Source organism: Clupea harengus, chromosome 14 (genome assembly GCF_900700415.2).
Source record: "Clupea harengus chromosome 14, Ch_v2.0.2, whole genome shotgun sequence".
In the NCBI taxonomy this organism is placed as follows: Eukaryota; Metazoa; Chordata; class Actinopteri; order Clupeiformes; family Clupeidae; genus Clupea; species Clupea harengus.
The window spans coordinates 17,728,451-17,752,128 of record NC_045165.1 but is presented as its reverse complement, the minus strand read 5'-3'; the positions used below and the strand labels follow the sequence as shown (position 1 = coordinate 17,752,128).

Genomic DNA, 23,678 nt, shown 5'->3' with positions numbered 1-23,678 from the left:
TTATCACTGTTTAACGCTGCAAGAGCACAATACAGTTTTCCAGTTATCTGGAAATTATAATCAGTCCCGTCTATCTGGCACTATCTTCTCTAGTGCCTTCATGACTGATAGGCACATTGTCCAATGGAGGCTCGGGCTCCGATCTGTGATGTCGTCTATTGGCCAGAATATATTAAAAGTGGGATTTTCTTCCCTCCCCTTGTATAAATACCTTCGTCTCCAACCCACTTGCGTTCTTACTGAAGTAGGTCGCTCGGATACTGTGGTTGCTACCGTTTACTGAGAAGTAACAAATTACTACCAGGAAACCTTTTTAAAATCACAGAAACCATGGATGAGATGGAAGAAGAGCTGAAATGCCCTGTCTGTGGGTCTTTTTTCCGGGAGCCAATAATCCTGCCGTGCACCCACAACATTTGCCTTGCTTGTGCGCGGAATATCCTAGTGCAAACTCCCGATGCCGAGTCACCACAGAGCAGCCGGGCGTCAGGCTCCGGTGTGTCCGACTATGACTACCTAGACCTGGACAAGATGAGCTTGTACAGCGAAGCTGACAGCGGCTATGGCTCGTACGGAGGCTTCGCTAGTATGCCGACCACCCCTTGCCAGAAATCCCCAAACGGGGTGCGGGTGTTTCCTCCTGCCGTTCCCCCACAACCTCAACAACACTTGCTCCCAATCCCCGGAGGTTTGCCCCCGATCCCCCGCAACTCCTGTATCACCTGCCCGCAGTGCCACCGCAGCCTTATTCTGGATGACCGGGGGCTTCGCGGCTTCGCCAAGAATCGGGTTCTGGAAGGGGTGGTTGACCGGTACCAGCAGAGCAAAGCGGCCGCGCTTAAGTGTCAGTTGTGCGAGAAGAGCCCCAGGGAAGCCACGGTGATGTGCGAGCAGTGCGACGTTTTCTACTGCGACCCGTGTCGGCTGCGGTGTCACCCACCGCGGGGTCCGCTAGCCAAGCACCGTTTGGTACCCCCTGCTCAGGGCCGCATCAGCCGACGGACGAGCCCGCGAAAAATATCCACCTGCACGGAGCATGAGCTAGAAAATCTCAGCATGTACTGTGTCCAGTGCAAGATGCCCGTGTGTTACCAGTGCCTGGAAGAAGGCAAACACTCGACGCACGAAGTCAAAGCTCTCGGAGCAATGTGGAAATTGCACAAGGTAAACACACAAGCAATCTTTCATGAGTGACTGCAGATCCTCAATTCAAGTGCAGGTAAAAACGCCACAGCGTGATCAGATCTTCTGCAATAACCGACTGTTCTGTTTAAGTCTTCAATGGATAATAGGCCTATATCCTGGATATTTTACAAGGAAACGTAATATATAACCTAGACACCTGCCACAGTTAAAGCCATTGAGGCTACTATGCACATATACAGACACAAATCATTGTCCTGAAGTCCACTGTGATGCTAATGCAATATCGACGTACGAATGTGCTTGTGTGGTTAGAGCGCATGATAAACATTCAGAAAACTGCCGGGGCGCTATCGCCGGAGGCTCCGTTACTGAGCTGGGTGCGTAAATAAGTTGTCACAGGAACGCGCAGCTGTAGTGAGCAACGACAGCGACGGCTCTTCTTAGCATCCAGCGCACGTTGAGGTGGAGGCGATTCCCCAATCCAGTTCATCAAGCAAACGGTTGAGGATGTAGGGAAATGTTTTTATAAGCTGTTTGCCTATGCAGCGGCATAGTTATGGCTCCACTTTGACATAGAAAGTGGCAAATAACCCTTGCTATTCTCAGATTGTAGGTCACTTGAAGGTAGTCTGTTGACCTAACAGAAGTCGTGATCGCATATTTCACTCTTTTGTGTTTTGATTAATATCAAGGTGTTGCAGTGCATTTTGGTGCTAGTTAGTAGGCTATCTGAATATTTGTGTTCTTGCGTTGATATCGCCTCTACAGTCTCAATTTGCAGTTTGGAGATTAATGTAACCTTACACAAACCCGCAAAAGTGTGTACAATTAGCTGTGAAACTACAGCCTTTTTTATTGTGCATGTGGGCGAATGTTGTTCTCTTGCTGTTTGGTTTCACGGTGCTGCTGTTGGCTATTTCCACTTCAGAGGTGCTGCTGGAGGAGCTCTCCTAAGGGAAGGTTTGTGTGTCTCCATGGTGACATCTAGGCAACTGAGGCCTCTTTTGTGTTGGGGTAGTAGAGTGTAGTCATTCTGGGAGCCGCAGGGGCTCAAGCCGACTTCTCCTGTAAGATTAGACCATAGAGGGAGTTCCTGTTAGTAACAGGTGCAAGATTGGCCACTCATCCAAACCCAATCTTCAGACAATGATGAGTAACGTAATACGTTGTGTTACAACGTGGTATTTATTACAAGTTGGCTTTCACCAGGTCATGTCTCACTCTATAGGCGAATGGAATTATGGCGGTGTGATCAGAAAGGGCATTTTGAGACAGGGCTCCCATTTGGATACCAGAAATGTAGCCTATCAGCTGTCTAGTTTTCCAAAACAACATGATTCCCAGCTGCCAGAAGACCAGCTGTCAGTCTAGTGGTTTCTGATCTGGAATAGACATGGGATGGAATTGAGGTGTGGTGGTGAATGTGTGTGTGTGGTTTCTGTCTGCTCTTTCTGGGCAGGGGTACCACAAGGACATTTGTACCCCATCACTTCAAAGAGCAGATTAAACACTAGCTATCTGCTTTTCCCCTTAACACACACACACACACACACACACACACACACACACACACACACACACACACACACACACACACACACACACACACACACACACACACACACACACACTCACACCTATGATGCTCTCCCCAGGCAGTGTGTCTCATCACTGTAGAGTGCCAGATTTAGCAACAGGAGTTATCACCAGTCCATGCTGACACACACACACACACACACACATTCAGGTCAGTTCAGCCAGTGAGGTTTGACATATTCATGCGAGACGATATGTTTTTGGACAGCTGTAATAGCATTCAGTCAAAAACATTTCCCCTTTTCCACATATCTTTGCTAACATTTTCCATCAAATCTGTTGTATATCTACTCTACACTAACACGTACATGCCTGATATAAAGAACAGCTTGTCTGCCTTTCTCTCTCCACTCCATATCTCCTTGTTTGAGGGCTGTATGGCTCTTGTTTCCATGGCACCTGTTTTTCGGGTTTCATTTTGTCTAGCTGGGTGCTGACCTGAGATGCAAAGCCTCTGGGTATAGAGAGTACTGACAGATGGACACACACACAAACACACACACACACTCAGTGAACTGGCAGCGCACACATGGGCATCTTGCAGCACCAGCGGGCATTCCTTGGGTATTCCTCACAAACACACACACACACACACACACACACACACACACACACACACACACACACACACACACACACACACACACACACACACACACACACACACATACAAACACTTCACATTCACACATGGATGGAAATGTTTCACACTCAGACGCATGCTCAATCACCCAGGCAGACGGTGCAGTTGAACAAACTGCATGATATGTGATTCGCATCCATTGGCTGTGAAATTGCCTGGCCTATAATTCTATCAGTCTTCAGGCTCCCCATCCATGCTGAATGCGTTTCCACAGCACACCGCTATCATACACTAAGGATGCCCTGTCTGTCTGGTACCAGCCCAATCAGTTCAGCACTGCAGCACAGCCGGTATTGAATAATTGATGTAAGAATTTGTTACTCGTCTCAATGTTTCTTCCATGTGCCATCGTCCTGTTCTACACATGCTGTATGTGGATTGAATTGTAGGTTAATGACCCTGAACATATAAAGTAGATGGTTTGCCTGTCAATGGCTAGTTGGTTGATTGTCAGTGTGGCTGGTGAAGAAAAATGATTCTGCAAACACGCTCTCTCAATTCAAAGCTTGTTGTTATTAAGATTTGAGTTGAGAAACTAATTGGATAATCAAAGTTTTGCCACTGCTGATATGTTTAAACAGTTAAAACTTGGTTTCTACATGCTTGCTGGTTCAAAAAAGACAAGGTGTGTTGTGTTTCTACCTACTAGATCAGTGTTTTACTCAGCTTGTGTGTGTGTGTGTGTGTGTGTGTGTGTGTGTGTGTGTGTGTGTGATAGAGAGAGAAAGTAAGAGAGCGCTAAAGAGAAAGCGAGAGGAGAGGGGCTAGTGTCTCTGTATGAGTGAGCCACCCATCAGAGCTATCTCCAGCTGTTTCTTTCCTGTGCCTTTTTCCTGCACCCACCCTATTCACACACACATGCATGCACACACACACACACACACACACACACACACACACACACACACACACACACACACACACACACACACACACACACACACACACACACACACACACTGGGGGCATTGTCAGCCTGTTTTCCTGGTGATTTGTTCAACAGCACAGACTGTGACATGATCTGTAGGAGCACACACACATGGACACACACAAACACGCACAAACTCACATGCGGACACAGTCACATGCACACTCACACACACACTCACACTCACACACACACACACATACACGCACTCACACACACATACACACACTCACACGCACACACACACACACACACATACACACGCACATACATATACACACGCACAAAGACATACATGATAGACAGGACATACAAAGATAGACATGTGTGGGGGTGTGTGTGTGTGCTGATATTGTTGGGGGGAAATGTGTCCTGTGAATGAGAAACAAGGTCAGTGGGGAGTGGATTACCATTCTCTCATGACTCTGAGAGCCAAAAGAAAGGATAAGGAACAAGGAGAAGAGAAAGAAAGCTGTGAGTCACAAAAGGCACCATATTCACTCTGTAGATTCATTCATTATTCACATTAAAACACATTCACCCTTCACTTCAGAGCGAGAGAGAGAGAGAGAGAGAGAGAGAGAGAGAGGGAGGAGCCCTTTGAACTCTGACCTCTCTGATCTGCTCGTGTCTAACCAAATAAGCTTATGGCTGAGTGTGAGCTGAAGATATCTTCCAGGGGCTAAAGTGGGCCAGACTCAGGGCACAGTGAAGTGGGCCAGTGACAGGCCTGATAAAGCTGTCTCCTGCAGTGGAGCCTTTTGGCCCACGCCACACGCACACCGTGTCAACACAGACATCTTCTCTACGTTTGACACTCGCTTTCACTTCACCTTGATTTGAGCCAGTGGGTAGGTTGACCCACCACCTGTAGCTGGGCAACCATACACAATTGTTGACTCTAAATATAGTTTGCCTTCTCCACTTTCATCTTGCTGTGGATGAAAGAACCATGTGGGTATCCCCCCACCCCCAAAAAAAAGGTTTTTGCCAAAGTTTTTTTTGTCATATCAGGTATAATCAGTCTTACAACAGAAGTAATTTATATCAGATACGTTCATGAACTGGCGGTGTGTAAAAACGTGAGAACACCAGACGTGTAGCTCTACGCACTTTTCCCCAAATGGTGGCTGTGGGGCAAAATGAGCCAGAACTTTGAGGATAAGTTCAACCAGTTCAACCTCACCCCCCTCATGTTTACATGAAGCTTACAGACCTGCCAACCTGCACGCATTTTGTGTACCAACCACGCAAATCCTAGTCAAAATACGCAGGTACGAAATGCCAGCTGAAACTACGCAAAAAAAAATCAATCAATACAAACCTATACCGTACATGTATTTAAACATCATCCCTCAGATTGGACAAGATGCTACGACCTTGTGCCTGTGGTTCTGTAACCCTCCCCGACCCGCAATAGTACTCTCTCTCACTCAACATCCACTGCTACTTTATTATCCACCGAGGCGTAATGCATTGCTGAGGTACAATGGGAAGTGGGGAGTAATAATCAAGCACATACATGTTAGCATATAAAACGTTAAAACATGTGTTCGGTAACTTAACGAGATGATGCATTTCAAGGGGTATATCCTTCAGATAAATTGGTATAAAAAGTTAGCCGTAGTAGCTAGCATACGATGTGATTCGCCTGGTTACGAGACAGCTACGGTGTGAATAACTGATGGAGTAGGCTAATTTAGTTGCAGTAACGTTAACTCAAACGCCACGGAGACTGTTCTAACTTTGAATCGCTCTGTTGGGGCAAAGTGACCATTGCAAAGGTGTTTGATTACAGACTGCTAACGTAGCAAATAATTCCTACTATTTGCAGCCAGTCAACCGACCAGCCTTGCATGTATAAAATAATCATGACGTCAGATGACGATTTTCAGTTTCGTTACCAAAAACAAGACCCAATACAGAGCAACCCTGAGCACTGACATGATAAGCGCTTTGGTGACAAGAAAGGTGAGCATGAATGCAAAGGGGACTGTCTGTCACATGGAAGGCTTCAGTGATGCTCTGCTCCAAAAGGCCAAGTCGCCAAGCTATGAGGCAAAGCAGTGTGGTATATCTTACAATCCACTAGGGGCGCTACGCTAGGATAATGAGATACCTGAGGAAATGTAATTGAGTATGATTGATGAAGAAGTGAAGTCAAGTATAGTTCTACACTACGTCTGCTCCGTTGCTTGCTTTCACCCTAATATACAACATATTGGCGACGAGGATATGGCACTACTCAGCCTGACACAACCTCTACCGTTCCTACAATCACCAGGTGAACCTACAATTACTTTTGATACCTGGCTGAGAAGTTTTGAGACGTACTTGATTGCACTGTCCGAGAAGGAATTGGCGGACAAAAGAAAGCGCGCGCTCTTGATTCACTGCATTGGTGTGGAAGCACAACGAATTTTCTACCATCTCGAAATGGGGACATCATACGAAGATGCTACTAAAGCCTTGAAGGCCTTCTTCATGCCCAAAGTTAACGTTGTGGCTGAAAGGAACAAGTTCCGTCTACGCAGCCAAAACGTTGGTGAGTCTGTTGTTCACTATATTGCTGCCCTGCGCGAGCTAGCCTCTACCTGCGAGTTTGGAGAGGTGACAGATGACATGATTAGAGACCAACTGGTCGAGAAAACTAACAGTTCCAGAATACGAGAACGCTTGCTATTAGAAACTGGACTGACTTTACAAAAGGCTGTCACGCTTGCTAGCCAAATAGAAACTGTGCTTGCCGAGGCAAAAGCGATGGCTAAGAAAGATGATGGAGTTGTTGGGGCCGTCCATGGGACTACTTTTCGCGGCGGAGGAAAACGACAGACCTCGCAGCATCATCGCAACGACTCCCGTTTCGCGCCCAAGCAATATGAAACTACAAATCCTTCCGCAGGAAAGAAGTGCTACCGTTGTGGATCATCCAGTCACTTGGCAAACAGTTCTTCGTGCCCTGCCAAGTCAGTTACCTGTAACAAGTGCCACAAGACAGGACATTACGGTAAAGTTTGCAAAAGCATACCTGCATCCACTGTAAAAGAAGTTTCAGATGTCACTGTGTTAAGCATTGAGATTGAGAATGAAAACGATATCCAGACAAATAAACTGTGGTGCAATGTGTCACTTCAAGCAGCATGTGGCACTAGTGTAAATACAAAATTACCAATTGACACAGGATCTGCTGTTTCCATTATACCTCAGTGCTTTTACGAAGAAAACTTCAAAGACTTTTCGCTTACAAGCCCTACTCTGCGTCTGATGACATACACAAAGACCCCAATACCTGTGCTTGGCTGTCTAGCTTTGAATGTGACTTGCAATACCAAATCTGCCAATGCAAATCTTTACGTTGTCCCAGGGGGAACACCAATTTTAGGCATGGATCTTTTTACTGCTTTGAGATTGGACATTTCAAGTGACTGTATGCATAGCTCTACACCTCCCACAATTCCAGTGAAGCACACTACTGCTGTTGCAGAGTTGGGAGAGGTCGTCAGCTTTGTACACAAGGTAAAGGTGTGTTCAGAGATCACTCCTGTCCAACAAAAGCTACGCCGCTTACCATTCTCCATCCGTGATGAAGGCACTGCAGAGCTGCTGCGGTTGGAAAAGGAAGGCATCATCGAGAGAGCAGATTCATCATTCAATTACACAATTGAGTACAAACGTGGATGTGACAATGTAATCGCTGACTGTCTTTCACGTCTACCACTGCCTGACACTGACTTCAATGTGGAACCTGACATGGAGACGGTTGCATTAGTGTCAGATGATTTTGCTGCCATTACCATGGAAGAGCTGACTGCTGCATGTAAAGACTGTCTTATTCTACAACAGGTGAGGGCGTACATCAGGACAGGTTGGCCGTGCACTGCTAAAGGTCTTGATCCAGCTCTTGTACCATACTTCAGAATTCACACTGAGCTTGCAGAACATGATGAATGTGTTATCCGTGGCACTCACCGTGTTGTAGTTCCAAGAGAAATTCAGCCTAAACTGATCCAGATTGCCCATGATACACATCAGGGAATTGTACGTACAAAGCAAAGACTTAGGGAGCTCTATTGGTGGCCAGGTATGGATGCAGCTGTAGAGACCGCCATCAAGTCCTGCGTCACATGCACTCAACATGACAAGACTGCCATCGTCAGAGCTTCCCCACTGAATCCGGTGAGTCTTCCCAATGCAGCATGGGAAAAGCTTGCAGTGGACTTTGTTGGTCCTTACCTCCGTGCGCCTCCGGATTGCCGTTATGCTATTACTCTTGTGGATTATTACAGCAAGTGGCCAGAGGTGGCATTCACCTCTGGGGTGACTTCAGCTACTGCCATTAAGTTTCTTTCTACTGTCTTCAGCCGTGAAGGAAACCCGATTGAACTAGTGATAGACAACGGGTCAGCTTTTGTCTCTGCTGAATTTGAAGCATTCCTTGCCAGCCGAGATATTAAACATTGCCGTAGTTCCATCTATTATCCACGATGCAATGGCGAAGTTGAAAGATGGAACAGATGCCTAAAAGACTGCCTCCAGACAGCAGACATTGAGGGTAAACCTTGGAAGCAGTTTACTACTGATTTCTTGTTTTCTTATCGTGCTACTCCCCATGCAATCACACAAGTCTCCCCTGCTGAACTGCTGCATGGTCGCCCGATGAACACCAAATTGAACATTAGGGGCTTGCCTACACGTCCTATGCAGTTGGACGATGCAGAACTTAGAGACACTGTTAAGAAGAAACAACTCAAATCAAAGGAGTACACTGACAAACGCCGCAGTGCACAGATCCCGACATTTCAGGTTGGTGGCTTTGTGCGCATTAAAAAGCCTACTCTGATAAAGAAAGGTGCTCACAAGTTTACAAAGCCACTGCAAATCATTGAACAGAGAGGCCCTGCAACCTTTCACCTCTCTGATGGCAAAATGTGGAACGCAAGTCATCTTGCCCCTGCCTTGCCAGTCAACATGCCTGTGCCTCCCACTCCACCTCCTCCTGATGAGACACATGAGCTGCTGCAGGCCACACCGCCTGATACTGCATTGCCGTCTAGGAGAACTGTTCGTGTTCCAGAATGGCACAAGGACTATGTAACATAGACACTTTTCCAAAAGAAAGAGGGAAGAGATATTCATTTAAAAAATGTGTTACATTGTGTTCTATAGCTGTGTGCACTGAATGATATTGATCTGTTGTATCATTTGTGATTGTTAATATTCTGCATACGTTATGCTTTATTATGCTCAAGGTTTAAATACTGAACATGTTAAACCTTATATGTTGAAGTACAGTCTCTTAAGGTAAAGAAAAGACATGCAGTATATGGTCAAGACTGAAGTTGTGATTGTTCTGCCTAATGAAGTTCCTAATAGGTAGGCTAGTTGTACAATGGGCCACCGGCAGAGGTTCTTTAAGAAAGAGGGAATATGTGGTATATCTTACAATCCACTAGGGGCGCTAGGATAATGAGATACCTGAGGAAATGTAATTGAGTATGATTGATGAAGAAGTGAAGTAAAGTATAGTTCTACACTACGTCTGCTCCGTTGCTTGCTTTCACCCTAATATACAACAAGCAGTCAAGAGCAAGTGCCACTGGAAGTAGATAGATGGATACTTTAATAGGAGCTTTAAATATATATTCTTTAGAAGTGCTAAATGATGCAACATGTAAAGATCTCTTTTCATTTATGGAATTTTTGTCAAGAAAATATGATTGTATTGTTTTCTTCGCCGGTGATTTATTATGTTGAATAACTGGATGATATGGCGGTGAGTGGGGAATTGACCGTATGCAAAGCCCCTGCAAAACTGAAACTCCCCTGGTACTCAAAAACTTTCTTCAAGGTTGGCAGGTCTGAGCTTAATCAAATATCTGGTGTTTAAATTAGTGAGGTATCCTAGCAATGAATAACTGATGTTATATTTCATGTTTTAGATGTGGCATAACAGCGGTCATGCCAAGTAATTACTAAAGAAAAACAGATAGTGACTTCATAGTCATGTGCTTGTAGCCCCAGTTTTTCTTTTGTGGATGACATAGAAGCATTACTCTTGTTTTGTCATTTGGAATAGCATTTTCCATGCATATGTCACACGCTAGTGTTTATGTCATGGGCTGCAAAGCATGTGATTATACGGCTACAGTTTATGTTATATTTATAAGCTAAAATGTTTGCCAAAGCAATTATGCCAAACATACAAGTCTACACTGAGAGTGAAACACAAAAAATCTGTGGATGTTCCTCGAAAGAGTTCAAATTTATTTCAATCTAAGACTTCCATGTCTATTTCTTAATCCTAGAAGCTTGGCAACCCATATTCAGGTCTTAGACAATTTATTTATAATATTTATTTCATGAACACCACAGAGATATTTTATTATTAACAATTATATTTAGAATTATACTTTCAAATCTGGTTCATACAATAGTTGGGGATGGGAGGGGGATCCCATATTTTGTTGTCTATTTGAGTTAGGCACACTGCTATGGTTTCAATTGACGGCACATACGCTGAACCTGTGCTGTATACATTAGCTTTCTTCCTGTCTCATATTCCCGTGGCTATAGGTCGTCTTAAGTATTAAAAAAACCCCAGCTCATCTCACCCTACTCCCCTCTATATGGGGATCCCGTTCCTTCTCTGAAGAGCCTCTCCTCAGGCATTCCCAGCTGAGCTTCCTGGTGTGCTGCTGCCCTCTCAGCAGCCACTCGTGTATCATCAGATCAGTTATTATCTTCATCTCATTCTTTCACTCAGCACCCGGGAGATAGAAGAGCACTAGTTAAACTGACGAACATGCTTCATGTCTGAGAGTGGAATCCCACCGCTACTGAAGGTGTCATCCTACTAAGGGTTTGGTTCACTGCTGTCTAGCAGGCTTGATGGTTTGGGGGTGGTTAGGCTCCAGCTCTCCTACATAGCTGCCTTGTGATAATGTCTCTTGTCAAGAAGAAGAATAACTCAGATATGTGTATGTGCGCTAGATATGAAATTAATTGCAACAGGGTTGATATTCTTGACGGCGTAATGGAAGGGCTTGATTGAGGGAATGGCATCAGTCTGTCAGCTCCAGGCGTTCTTCTTCTACAGCTGTCAAATCAAAATGGTGCGCCATACACGTCTCCTCTGGTTTACCATCAAACATGTGGGAAATGTCTGCATGCATTCCATGCTTTGCATGTGCAATACTGAATGTAGATAAAACTGACGGTATTTGTCACTATACAGTATTTATTTAACTTAAAATATACAGCGTCATACCTGTTGCTCAAGAGTCACATTGTGCTCCCAGATACCATTGTATGGTATCATGAACATGACCGATTTTTCAACAAGTCCTCGCGAAAATGAAAGTTTAATTTACATTGATTGATAAAGTTCTGCCTTTCATGTAACTGTAGTTATATGTAGAGTGATGCCGGATGGTTCTGCGTGTTAAACAGAGAGGGTATGTAATGGAGTGGAGGTGGAGTGAAGCACTGTAATGATTTTCACTGCAGCTGCCATTCAGTCCCATGTGAATGGACGACGGTCGTCAATAGCAATGTGTGTCATCACGCTCACTTTGTTTTATGTCTCTCTTGGTCGCTTTCTCTTTTTCAGTCTATTGATCTATCTCTCTTCCCCTATCTCTTTCTACATCTATCTAGCTCAATCTTTATGAGCATTGATCTTTTGGTCACAGCCACACACAGACACACAGACACAGACACACATTCACACACCCACAGGTCACATTTGGATGGTTATGTATTGACCTGCCTCTTTGTCACATTTTCTACCAGGTTTAGTAATTTAGACTCAAATGTGAGAGAAGCAGAAAGGGATGTGTGTGTGGGGGAGGGGAGGTAGATCCTGAGCGTGAAAGAGAGTGAAAAATCTCACTGTTTTAGCTGATGGATCTCACGTAGAGTGTTAACCTTGTCGGCAGCATCAGTGCAATAAAGAAATTGAAAATTGTTCTTGAAATTGTTGTAGTTAAATAAACTGATGATTTTCATCATCTAGATAGCTCTGGGATTGTAAGCGATCATGAGTCGGTGTACAGTGTACGAGTGCAATATTATAATACTTGGGTCACCCTCAGTAGCTGATATGATATGCATGAAGTTGTCATGTGTAATGACCCACTATATGCAGTTAGCTCAAACTGATGTGCCTGCATTTCTCTGTGTGTGTGTGTGTGTGTGTGTGCATGTGTGTGTGTATGTGTGTGTGTGTGTGTGTGTATATGTGTGTTGGAGTGGGTGGTGTGTGTGTGTGAGTGTATGTGTGTTGGAGTGGGTGGTGTGTGTAAGAGTGGGCAAAAACAGGAGAGAGGGAGAAGGTAACATGGAGAAATGGGTGTGTGTGTGTATGTATGTATGTATGTGTGTGTGTATGTATGTATGTGTGTGTGTGTGTGTACGTATGTGTATGTGTATGTGTAAGATGTGTATACCCACTGTAAAGATAGTGTGTGATTGACCATGTCTTATCTGTCCCCTCAGACCATGACAGAGTGAGTGCCTGACTGTGTCAACTGCTTGGCTAATCGATTCCCACTCTCACAAGCCTGTTTCTGTCTCTCTCTCTCTCCCTCTGAAACCTAAGAGCCTTAGTGTGTGTGTGTGTGTGTGTGTGTGTGTGTGTGTGTGTGTGTGTGTGTGTGTGTGTGTGTGTGTGTGTGTGTGAGAGAGAGTGTGAGTGTCACTTGATATCTCCCTAGAGCGGAAGCATTTAAACATGTCTGCTACATGATATGTGTCTTTTTTCCCCCGGCCCTCTCTTACTTAAGAGAAAGGCTCATCTAGCGCATATGGTTTACAGTGATGTAAATTAATCATATGTGAGGATATCATACATCATGTTTCAGTGGCCATGTGAAATGTGTTTTTAAAGACCTTTTCTTTCATATCAGTGCTCGCATTTTGGTGAGGGACAGAGATGTCCTGGAGCTTTAAGGAGGACGGTACATTGATGTTATCTGTGGCATAAAGAGCCAGTGAAGACAAGCTAGCGTACTGAAAACCGATCACTCAGATTTTAATCACATTTGATGCCAAGGACACACACACACACACACACACAATTTATCATTCCAGAGATGCAGGGATCCTAGCACACCCTCGAAGAAACAAGACAGGATGCTCTCAGCAGGAAACCCAACACAAAACATACATACACACACATACACACACAAACAAAGGAAATAAGGGGGGGGGGGGGGGGGAGAAAGAAAACAGAACAGATTTTGCCCCCCCGCTATGCTTTTACACACATATGCAAACCCACACACAACTGCACAGGCGTACATACATGCACACACACACACACACACACACACACACACACTAGAAATGTTCAGGCAGCTTCAGGAAGGAGCTTCTCCATTTGCCAGCTCAGATGCGCTTTCATGCCTCTGCACGTTTGATCTTCTGCCTCTCTTTAACCAGACAAGCACAGTGTGTGTTTGTCTGCATCCACGCCTGTATGTCGGGATATCTGTGTGTGTCTACCCTTCCAAAAAAAAAAACACCGTCGGTGCACAAAAGATGTTCAGGCTCCCACTGTGTGACTGTAGACGTGTTGTGTTGGGAGGATTCTGAAACACTGAAACAGCCTCCCCCTCCATGTAGAACTGAGATAAAGCAGGCTTGCTGTCTTTGTGTGGAGCACTGGACACAACCTTACATACTGTAATAATAATAATAATAATGCATTTTATTTGTAACGCACTCTTCATTCAAAAGAATCTCAGAGTGCCAACATACTAGAAACAAACTACAATAACTATGTACACCTGAAGTAGAGGAAAGCGGCCAAAGCCTGGATGAAAGGAGCAAAGAGGCTGTGGGAGGAGGACAGGAAGAGAGAGAGAGGACTAGCTGGCAGGTGATAAGCGAAAGGAAACAGAGATGAAGATGAAGGAGTGATAGTAGAAGATGAAAAATGAATAAAGGAGGAAGAGAGAGAGAGAGAGAAATATATAGAGAGATGTCTGTGGGCTTCAGGGTTTTCCGGGTTAATGTGGTTAAAGCTCTGACAGGCAGCCGGGCAGCAGGAGCCTGCTATCCCACAGACTCGCCACCGCTGTGAAGTGCTGTGTGTGTGTGTGTGTGTGTGTGTGTGTGTGTGTGTGTGTGTGTGTGTGTGTGTGTGTGTGTGTGTGTGTGTGTGTGTGTGTGTGTGTGTGTGTGTGTGTGTGTGTGTCTGTGTCTGTCTGTCTGTCTGTCTGTCTCTCTTTGTGTGTATGTGTGAGTGTGTGTGGGGGGGGGGGGGCGGTATGTGTGTGTTTCTTTGTGTGTCTGTGTGAGTATGTGTGTGCCAACTTGCCAGTGAGACTGTGTCCACTGTATGATCCTTAAAATAGCATGCATCCCGGCACAAAGACAGATACACCCCACTGCCCAAGGGCAAAGCGCAACCTCTCTTTGTGAGAGCCCCAGTCCAATGGCCTCCCCTCTGCTCGGCGAAACAAAGGATAGACCCTACACATGGTCATAAACTAAGTGCCTGCTTCTCCACACAGCACTGCACTGGTAGGGTAGTGTCTTATGTAGGGGTCCTTCTGGAAAGTGATTTTTACAGACCAATCCAAGAAGAACATTTTTAAAGCCTCTTCCCCAGGGATTAGTTCTCGGACCTCTTCTGTTAAATCGCCTTTGGGCCAAATTCTGTAAAACATCAACATTGATTACCTAAGCTATGTGAATGATACACAGATATATCTGACTCTCTTACCAGATGACTACAGCCCAGTAAATAACTGGATGAGCCTACATTTTCTTCAATTAAAGAAGGATACAACAGAGATCATTGTGTTTGACAACAAAGAGAAAATAATTATCATTAGCTAACCTAACACCTTGATGTCCGATCTCACTTTTACCAACCATATCAAAGCAATCACCAAAACCAACTTCTATCATCTTAAAAACGTAGCCAGAGGGTTTGGTGTCCCTAAATGACCAAGCGAAGATTTTATTTCCAGTAGGGTGGACTACTGTAATGGTCTCTTAACTGGTCATCCAAAAAAGATCATTAAACAGCTGCATTATTCAAAATGCTGCTGCCAGAGTTAGTATCCATGATCAAGAGAGCATTGCACATTACTCCAGTTCTAAAATCTTTGAAATCAGATTCCAGTTAGTTGCAGAATAGATTTTAAAGTGCTGCTACTAGTCTATAAATCACTGAATGGTTTGGGCCTAGAATATATCTCTGATATAATTATTAACCAAGATCAACTCTTAGATCTGTGGACTCAGCTAGTAGAGCCCAGTCCAGACCAAACACGGTGAAGCAGCATTTAACTGTTATGCTGCATGCAATTAGAACAAACTGACAGAAGATGTGCCCAAAATGTGGCAATTTGTAGATCCAGGTTAAAAACATTTCTCTTAACATGTGCCTATGACAAAGTTCTAAAACTTGCACTCTATTCTTACAGCACTTTACTCTTAAATTAGTGGTATTAATTATCTTTTAATTACGTACTGTGTACTTTCTTTTAATTATTTATATCTTTGTTCTTTTAATTACTACTTTAGGTACTGTGTACTTTCTTTTAATGATATGTATGTATGCATGTATACACATATTTACAATTTAGCTTTACAAAAATGTTGTTCTAGAACCGTTTGTACTAGGACAGTATTCTGCTCGGGGGTATTTGTGCGGGGGTAGGGGGTAGATTTTGAACCCCCTCTCTGAGCATTTTGTTCTGATGAGAAAACCTTGCTGAGCTGAAGCAGGTGCTTCCTCCACAGCATCCAATATGTTTTCCGAGGGAAATTACAAAAAGCTCCACCACTAAACTGCCCACAGTGGCTCAGCATGTAGTGTTTTTGTAGGTGATTAAAATGGTGACTCATAACCACTAAAAGCAAGGGGGAAGGCATGTTTAATCTTACCTTTCAGTGGAACTGCTCAGCTTGCATTGTGTGGTGATTGAAGCCTAATGTGTGGTTCTTTTCTGTGTGATAATATGGACCCTGAAGAAGGCTGGCTCTTAGTGTTTGAAGGTGGAGAACTGGTTTAACGGTCCCAGATAGATGCTGATTCCAGAATGCACCAGATCCATTTCAGAGTCAAGCCATTACAAGTCTGAGGTATGTTTCCCAAAAGCATTTGTGTGTTCAAAATATTCAACGTTTTTGGGAAACGCACAGACAACATATACCTAGTCATGACCTGGTGTGGACCGAGGACAGGTGTGGGTCTATCCCAGAGTCATATCACGACACATCACATTTGATACTCACAGTGGACTACGTGTCCACTCCTGCGTGTGCTTGCTGTAGCTCCATCACGAACACACACAGAACACCGACATTTCTCAGGTGTGAGGTATGAAGTGGCAGTGCCCTGAGAGGGTGTGTACTCTGGTGTGAGGTATGAAGTGGCAGTGCCCTGAGAGTGTGTGTTATCTGATTTCCGCTTTTGAAGCGTGGCACGCTCGTAACGGGGTCAGGAGGAAGAGAAGTGGCTCCCCAATCCAGGCTGCTCAGAATAGCTCCATCCTCAGAACAGCTCCACAGATCCAGCCCAACACAGAGGAGGTGGAGGAGAATGAGGAAGAGGAGACAGAGAACAAAAGAGGATGGAGGGGATGGAGAGAGATTTGGAGGAGGAGAAGAGAAGAGGAGGAGGAGGAAGAGGAGGAGAAGTTGGGTGTTATTGCACTCGACTACGGGTTGTGAATTTTCGTCACCCCCGCGGCGACGCACTGAGGAGATTAACGGTGTAAACATTACAGTAATGCAGAAGAGACAGAGGGAGGGGGACGGATGGAGGGAAGGGTATTAAAAAGACATCAGGGGGGAGAGGAAATGATAGGTAGAGTGCAGGAGAAATGAAAGGAGGGAAGAGAAATGAGAGAACAGAAAATAAATCTGACAACCACCACCACCACCACCACAAAAATCACATTTCTAACCAGGTGTCACAAACAGCAGTATGGAGAAAAATAACTGCAACCACCACAAACTATACAGGACAATATGACAAAGACAAACTACAATTTCTCCTACCCCTCCATTAGTTTTGGCCTCACTAGGGATATCCAGTTAGTAGGTGCTTAGATACAGCATTCTAAACTCTATTCTAATTCTAAAAAACAAGCTCATTGTGCATGCTGTAACAGATGACACTTGATTGGACTCAGTGGATAATGATACGGTTGCTGATTAGCTAAATCCGGTGTGGTCAGCTCAATCAAGTAATGTTCCTAAACAACATACACTTTGAGTTTGTTATGGCATTGTTTTGAATTAAATAACATTTCTCCAGGATTCTAAGGTTGAATTGAATGACTGTAGTGATCTGTAATCCCAATGCCTGAGTTAGACCAGCTCATTAGTCAACCCAGTCAACCCATTAGTGGTGAAAGTTGACGTGTGTGTGTGTGTGTGTGTGTGTGTGTGTGTATGTGTGTGTGTGTATGTGTGTGTGTGTGTAGAGGAGGGGGTTTCTGACCTGGCTGTGTGTTTCCACAGCTATACGTCAACAAAATTGCCTTGCCACTGCCTTGGGTCTTTGTGTGTGTCTCTGCATGTGTGATGTGTAGCGGGTAGGTGACAATGAAAATGAGAGGTTTCGTGTGAGTGTGTGTCTCTGTGTGTGTGTGTGTGTGTGTGTGTGTGTGTGTGTGTGTATAGAGTGCATGTTCTGAGGGAGCAGGTGAGATTAGCGGTGAGCCACAGTGTGTGTATGTGTGTGTATCCATGTCGGCATGTGGTATTCATCACACATTTCCCAAAGGCCCTTTTAGTTTCTCACTATAAAGTAGACCTGGAGTGAGACAAGTCCACACATGACTTGCGTCCTAAAATTTGTACGCTTGCCTTTCCAACGCACGCAAGGTTTCAATGTGACAGAAAAGCAATCTGTTCATGACCAAACTCTATCAGTTTTGTATTGTTTGCATCACAGTACCTCTGAATTTGGTGCACACGTCTAGTTTATCTAGCTCCATTCCTTGCACTGCATGTTTGATAATCTGCTAACCTCATCTCACAAACCTCATCTCACAAACCCATATCAGTTCATGGCTGTGTTAACCCTGGCCTGTTTGTCTTGTTTCCTACCCCCCCCCCCCCCTTCCTAAGTCTATGCCTATCTGAAACTGCAACTAGTGTGTCCCCTGAGATAGGGCGTACTGTGTGAATGATAAATAATGTGGAGATGTGATTAATTATATATTGACCAAGAGGTGGCTGGTAATGATCTGATGCGACAGAAAGCTTAGAGGCATTTTACACACACACACACACACACACACACACACACACACACACACACACACACACACACACACACACACACACACACACACACACACACACACACACACACACACACACACACACACACACACACACACGCGCGCGCGCGCACACGCACGCACACACACACAAACACTTATTTTATCCATTTTGTTTTTGTTTTGTTGGGTCTCCCACATGAAAGTGTCCTGCTGTTCTGAGCATATTGTTCTTTTTGAAGGAGACATCCATCTGGTGCAGGTCAGCTACTCCCACTGTTTTCTCCCTGATGCCAACTCACAAACTTAGAGCAGCCATCTTAGGTGGGTGGCGCACTCACACAGATTCCGCTTTTTTGGTAAACTTTCCTCTTTCGGGGAACTTCTGGGTCACCCTATCGGAAACCTGTGATCTGTGAAGGATTCCTACGAGGTGATTTGATTTGAATTTACATTTTAATTTATATTCAGATGAAGTTAATGAAGCATCCAAAGCCATGACTGTTTAATGTGTGTGGAATATGAATTGTGGGAAGTGGTTGTAGCATATAGTCACATTTGCCTCCATCTGATTGGCCATTAGCAAGGACAGAGTTGCTCTTAGGCACAACGTCTTTAACGTGTGTGTGTCTTTGCTTGGTGTGTGTGTGTGTTTGGGGGGGGGGGGGGGTGGTGGATGTGTGTTGATGTGTGTGTATCTGTGTGTGTGGGGGGTGTGTGGGTGTGGGTGTGGGTGTGTGTCACTTGTGGCGGGTTTTATTCAAATAATTTCTGACACCTCCTGGAGATGCTCGTCCTCCAGATTGATTGGTTTGTTTCCACGCTCCTGTTCTCCCCGGCAGAGAGGATGAAACACAGAGAGAGAGAGACCACAGTGTGTGTGTGTGGGGTGTGTGTGTGTGTGTGTGTGTGTGTGTGTGTGTGTGTGTGTGTGTGTGTGTGTGTGTGTGTGTGTGTGTGTGTGTGTGTGTGTGTGTGTGTGTGTGTGTGTGTGTGTGTGTGTGTGTAAGTGAATACGTGTGTGTGTATGTGTGTACTTTCGTACGTGTGTGTCTGTGCATAGACGAGTGTATGTGCGAGTGTGTGCACGGTCATGTGTGCATGTGCATGTGTGTGTGTGTGTGCATGTGTGTGTGTGTGTGTGTGTGTGTTTCTTCCCCTGGAGCTTTTTGCATGCTGAGCAGCACTCCTAGCCGTGTAATTACAGAAACCATTACCCCACCTCTCTCTAAATGCAGCGAAAGATTCATCTCTTATCACTTAAAAGGGGCTGGATGTGATTGCCTCAGCCCATTTAGAGAGCGAGCAGGGGGATGGATCCTGCCCAGCACAGGCTGGCACCCTTTAAAGAAATTAGGGCGAGGTGCTCGCCTCAGTGAAAAACTTAGAGTGGAGAGGAATACAGAGAGAGGCACCCTGTTTAAAAAAAAAAAAAAAAACGAGGCCATGCAGAAATACAGGATTAAGACAGTGTCCTGAAGACTCTTTAAAATCCTCAAGTACACACACACACTCATACACACACACACACACACACTCACACACACACACACACACACACACACACACACACACACACACACACACACACACACACACACGCTCTGTCATGCACCAGTGAGTTGTGTTTCCCACTGTAGGCAGTTTTGATGTTTATTAATTTATTTATTCACGACTGATGGCATCACTGCAGGCGCTAACCATGACATTTAGCATGTTGGGACAGTTTCCCACACACACTCCGTCCTGGTTCCTCCCCTGAAGAAGTCCTCCAGGCCTCCAGAAGAAAGAGCTCTGATTGGCTGGGGTCGAGTTTGTCAAGCCAGGAGAGCCTCTGAGGAGCAGCTCTAATTGGCCAGCTTTGAGGTTGCCACGGTGAGAAAGCAGGAAGACAGGAAGAGGCTGTTTTATTTATTTGATTAAGCTCTACTGCAGTGAAACAGCAGCCAGGCAGCTGGGTGACAGATGACTCAGGGATTGCCATCTTCCTCCAGCTCACCTGCAATACTATCAGCTGGAAAAAATACTTTCAGTCTGACATTCTGCACACACTCACATAGTTATTGTCATCTATAGCCACACGCATACAGGCACACACACACATACACCTTACAGGCCTGTCACGACAGAAAATACAAACACACACAACGTGACTGTCACTTAAATGCACACGCACATATGCATGCACACACACACATACACACACACCAGGCCTGTCATGACAGAAAATACAAACACACACACACCATGACTGTCCCTTAAATGCACATACGCACACACACACACACACATTTGCATGCACACACACAAACACGCCCAGTGGGCCACCTGCTCTGCTTGTGAATTCTAAAGGCAAACTACCTCAATCGGTCCTCATCCATCAGGGGGCTGTCGGGGAGAAGTGCTGGTTGGGGAGGGCTGAGCAGAGAGAGAGAAACAGCGCAGGAGTCTAGACAGGAGGTGGAGAGGATGCCACTGGCTACTGACACATGACTGATGTGCATTTTAAACTGCTGTGACAAGGGTGTGTGTGTATGTGTGTGTAAGTGCATGTGTGTATGCATATGTGTGTGCGTACGCGCATGTGTGTATGTGTGTGTGTGTGCGTACGTGCATGTCTGTATGCGTATGTGTGTGTGTACGTGCATGTGTGTATGCGTATGTGTGTGCACACGTGCATGTGTGCATGTGTGCATGCATGCGTGCATGCATGTGTGTGAGTGTTCATGTATTACTCCAAAAATGTGACTGTCTGCATCCATATAGTGCTGTGGGTCTTAATGTACCAGAGAGATAAGACAAGCTAGAAGGAGACTGAATAAATACAGACATGAGTTACTATGAGTATGTGTGCGGGTTTATGGGGTCTCTTGAACTGTGTGTGTGTGGGTGTGCGAGAGAGAAAGGTTTGTGCTTTATATAACTCTGATGTTGACTGACTGTAGGTTAAGTGGGAGGAAGACTGTGTTTAAAATCCGACAGTTTTGCTTTATACATTACATTATTATGCTCATGTGTCAACCCAGTGGAAATGCCATTCAGTCATGTGTGTGTGTCGTGTGCGTGTGTGTGTGTGTGTGATCTTTAATTTTCACTTTTCTGTCCTGCAGCACCAAGGGAAAGGTCATTTTCTGTCATTAGTTGGCTAAAGTATTTAATTCTCTTGTACATGTGTGTACAAATGAGTGTGGGATTGAGAAGGAGTATTGATTTGGACTCCAAAATGATTGATGATGATGAATAAAATAATTATACAATTAAATGTCCAGTTCAAGCAGACTTGTATCAGACTTTTGTCTGTGTCTGAATGTGTGTGTGTGTGTGTGTGTGTGTGTGTGTGTGTGTGTGTGTGTGTGTGTGTGTGTGCACTACATACTGTTTCCTGTTCTTCGCTCAGCTGTGTCCTCATTCACATGGTACACTGGGCTTGGTTTCACAGACTCTGTGGCCTTTTCCCAAAGCCTTAGGTCAAAGGTGAAGTGTCTTCAGTCCTCTTCAAACAACGTCCGTCATTCTTTCACACCAGAGGTTCTGCAATGAGTGTGTGAGAGACACAGAGAGGATGTGTGTGTTTGTGTGACAGTGGCAATTTCTGTGCCTGCATGTTTGAGCAAGAGAGAGAGGGGGAGAGAGTGTATTCTTGTCTGTGTATGTGTGGGAGAGAGAGAGAGCGGGATTGTGTGTGTGTGTGTGTGTGAGTGATGTTTAGACAGCGGTTTCACACTCCATGTATCTCTCAGTCCTGGAGCGTAACTGCTCCGGATGCCCAAGGTTTTCCAACCGGATGAAGACCAGCTTTCCCATTTTCCGTTTTATCCCTTTCAAAAAACAACTCTCATTATCTCAATCTCTCCATCTCCCTCTGTAACTCCCTCTATCTCTCTCTTTCCCTTTTCTGTTTCTCTCTCTCAATGTATCTACATCTTTGTCTCTCTCCCACTAAAACAGCTTCCTAACTTTTTTCTTTCTTTTTCTTTCTATCTATCTATCTATCTATCTTTTGCCTTCCATTTGTCATTCTCTCTCTCTACTAAACACCTCCCATACAGACACATGGGGAATGTGTGCACTTTAGTGTCTGTCTGTCTGTTAAAATGTCTCTCCACACACTCATCCTCACACGCTCAGTTCAACCCCTTCTCACTCCTCTCTCTCCAAACATAGCCGTTAATGTGTCATCGCACTCATTACACCTGTGATGCCACTTCCTGTCTCAAACAGGATGCACTTGCCCCTCAAAGTTTCCCAGGAGAGCTAATTTCTCCTGAGCGGGCAAAAAAGTAGGTAAAAGTTGCTGCATGTGTGGAAACTACATACAACAGTTGATCTGAGATCAGCTGATCCTCACAGTGGTCCAATGGGATCGGTGTTTACATAACTGGACAGAAACTGGGTTCCTTTAACCGCATGAAAGGTTCAGAGAGTTTATTTCAAATCGGGCGCTGTGGTCATTACAGGGAAGTGACCGTAATTGTTTTCAGGTAGGCCAGAGCTGGTCAGGTGGTGTGTTGAATCATTCTTCGCAAGCTTTCTTCACAGGATTGATTTCCAAAAGAAGGATTTTTTAATTTTTCCTGTTTGTAAATCTGTGTACTGTGCATATGTTTGCATTCATATAGCTTGTGATAGCTGCTATAGACACACTGTACACATATACTGATCATGCTCAGACACATACCAACACACACACTCACACAAACAAACGTTGACATGTTTCTTACTGTGTGTGTGTGTGTGTCCCTCTCTGCAGGGCCAGCTGTCTCAGGCTCTCAACGTGCTGTCTGACCGGGCCTCAGAGGCCAAAGAGTTCCTGATACAGCTCAGGAACATGGTGCAGCATATCCAGGTACAAAACAAAAAAAATACACACACACACATGCACACACACACGCACACATACACACACATACACACACACAGACACACACACACACACACACACACACACACACACATACACACACATACACACACACACACACACACACACACACAGAGACACACACACAGTACACAGAGTACTGACCTTGTTGCTGTACTGGATATCACAGACTGAGCTCTCTCTCACACACACACACACACACACACACACACACACACACACACACACACA

The 23,678-nt window shown here is 44.9% G+C and overlaps 1 protein-coding gene across 2 annotated transcripts in view; it reads left to right on the top strand.

Moving 5' to 3' along the window:
- The first annotated feature begins 207 nt into the window (after positions 1 to 207).
- Positions 208 to 23,678, top strand: part of trim9 (tripartite motif containing 9) — a 43,156-nt gene continuing 19,685 nt past the window's right edge. The window contains exons 1-2 of one of the 2 annotated variants that reach the window (XM_031580732.2): positions 208 to 1,164; positions 23,316 to 23,411. In XM_031580732.2, coding sequence (XP_031436592.1) covers positions 331 to 1,164; positions 23,316 to 23,411 — 930 coding nt within the window. In that variant the 5' untranslated portion in view covers positions 208 to 330. The remainder of the gene's footprint in view (positions 1,165 to 23,315; positions 23,412 to 23,678) is intronic. The other variant, XM_031580734.2, reaches the window with a different exon arrangement.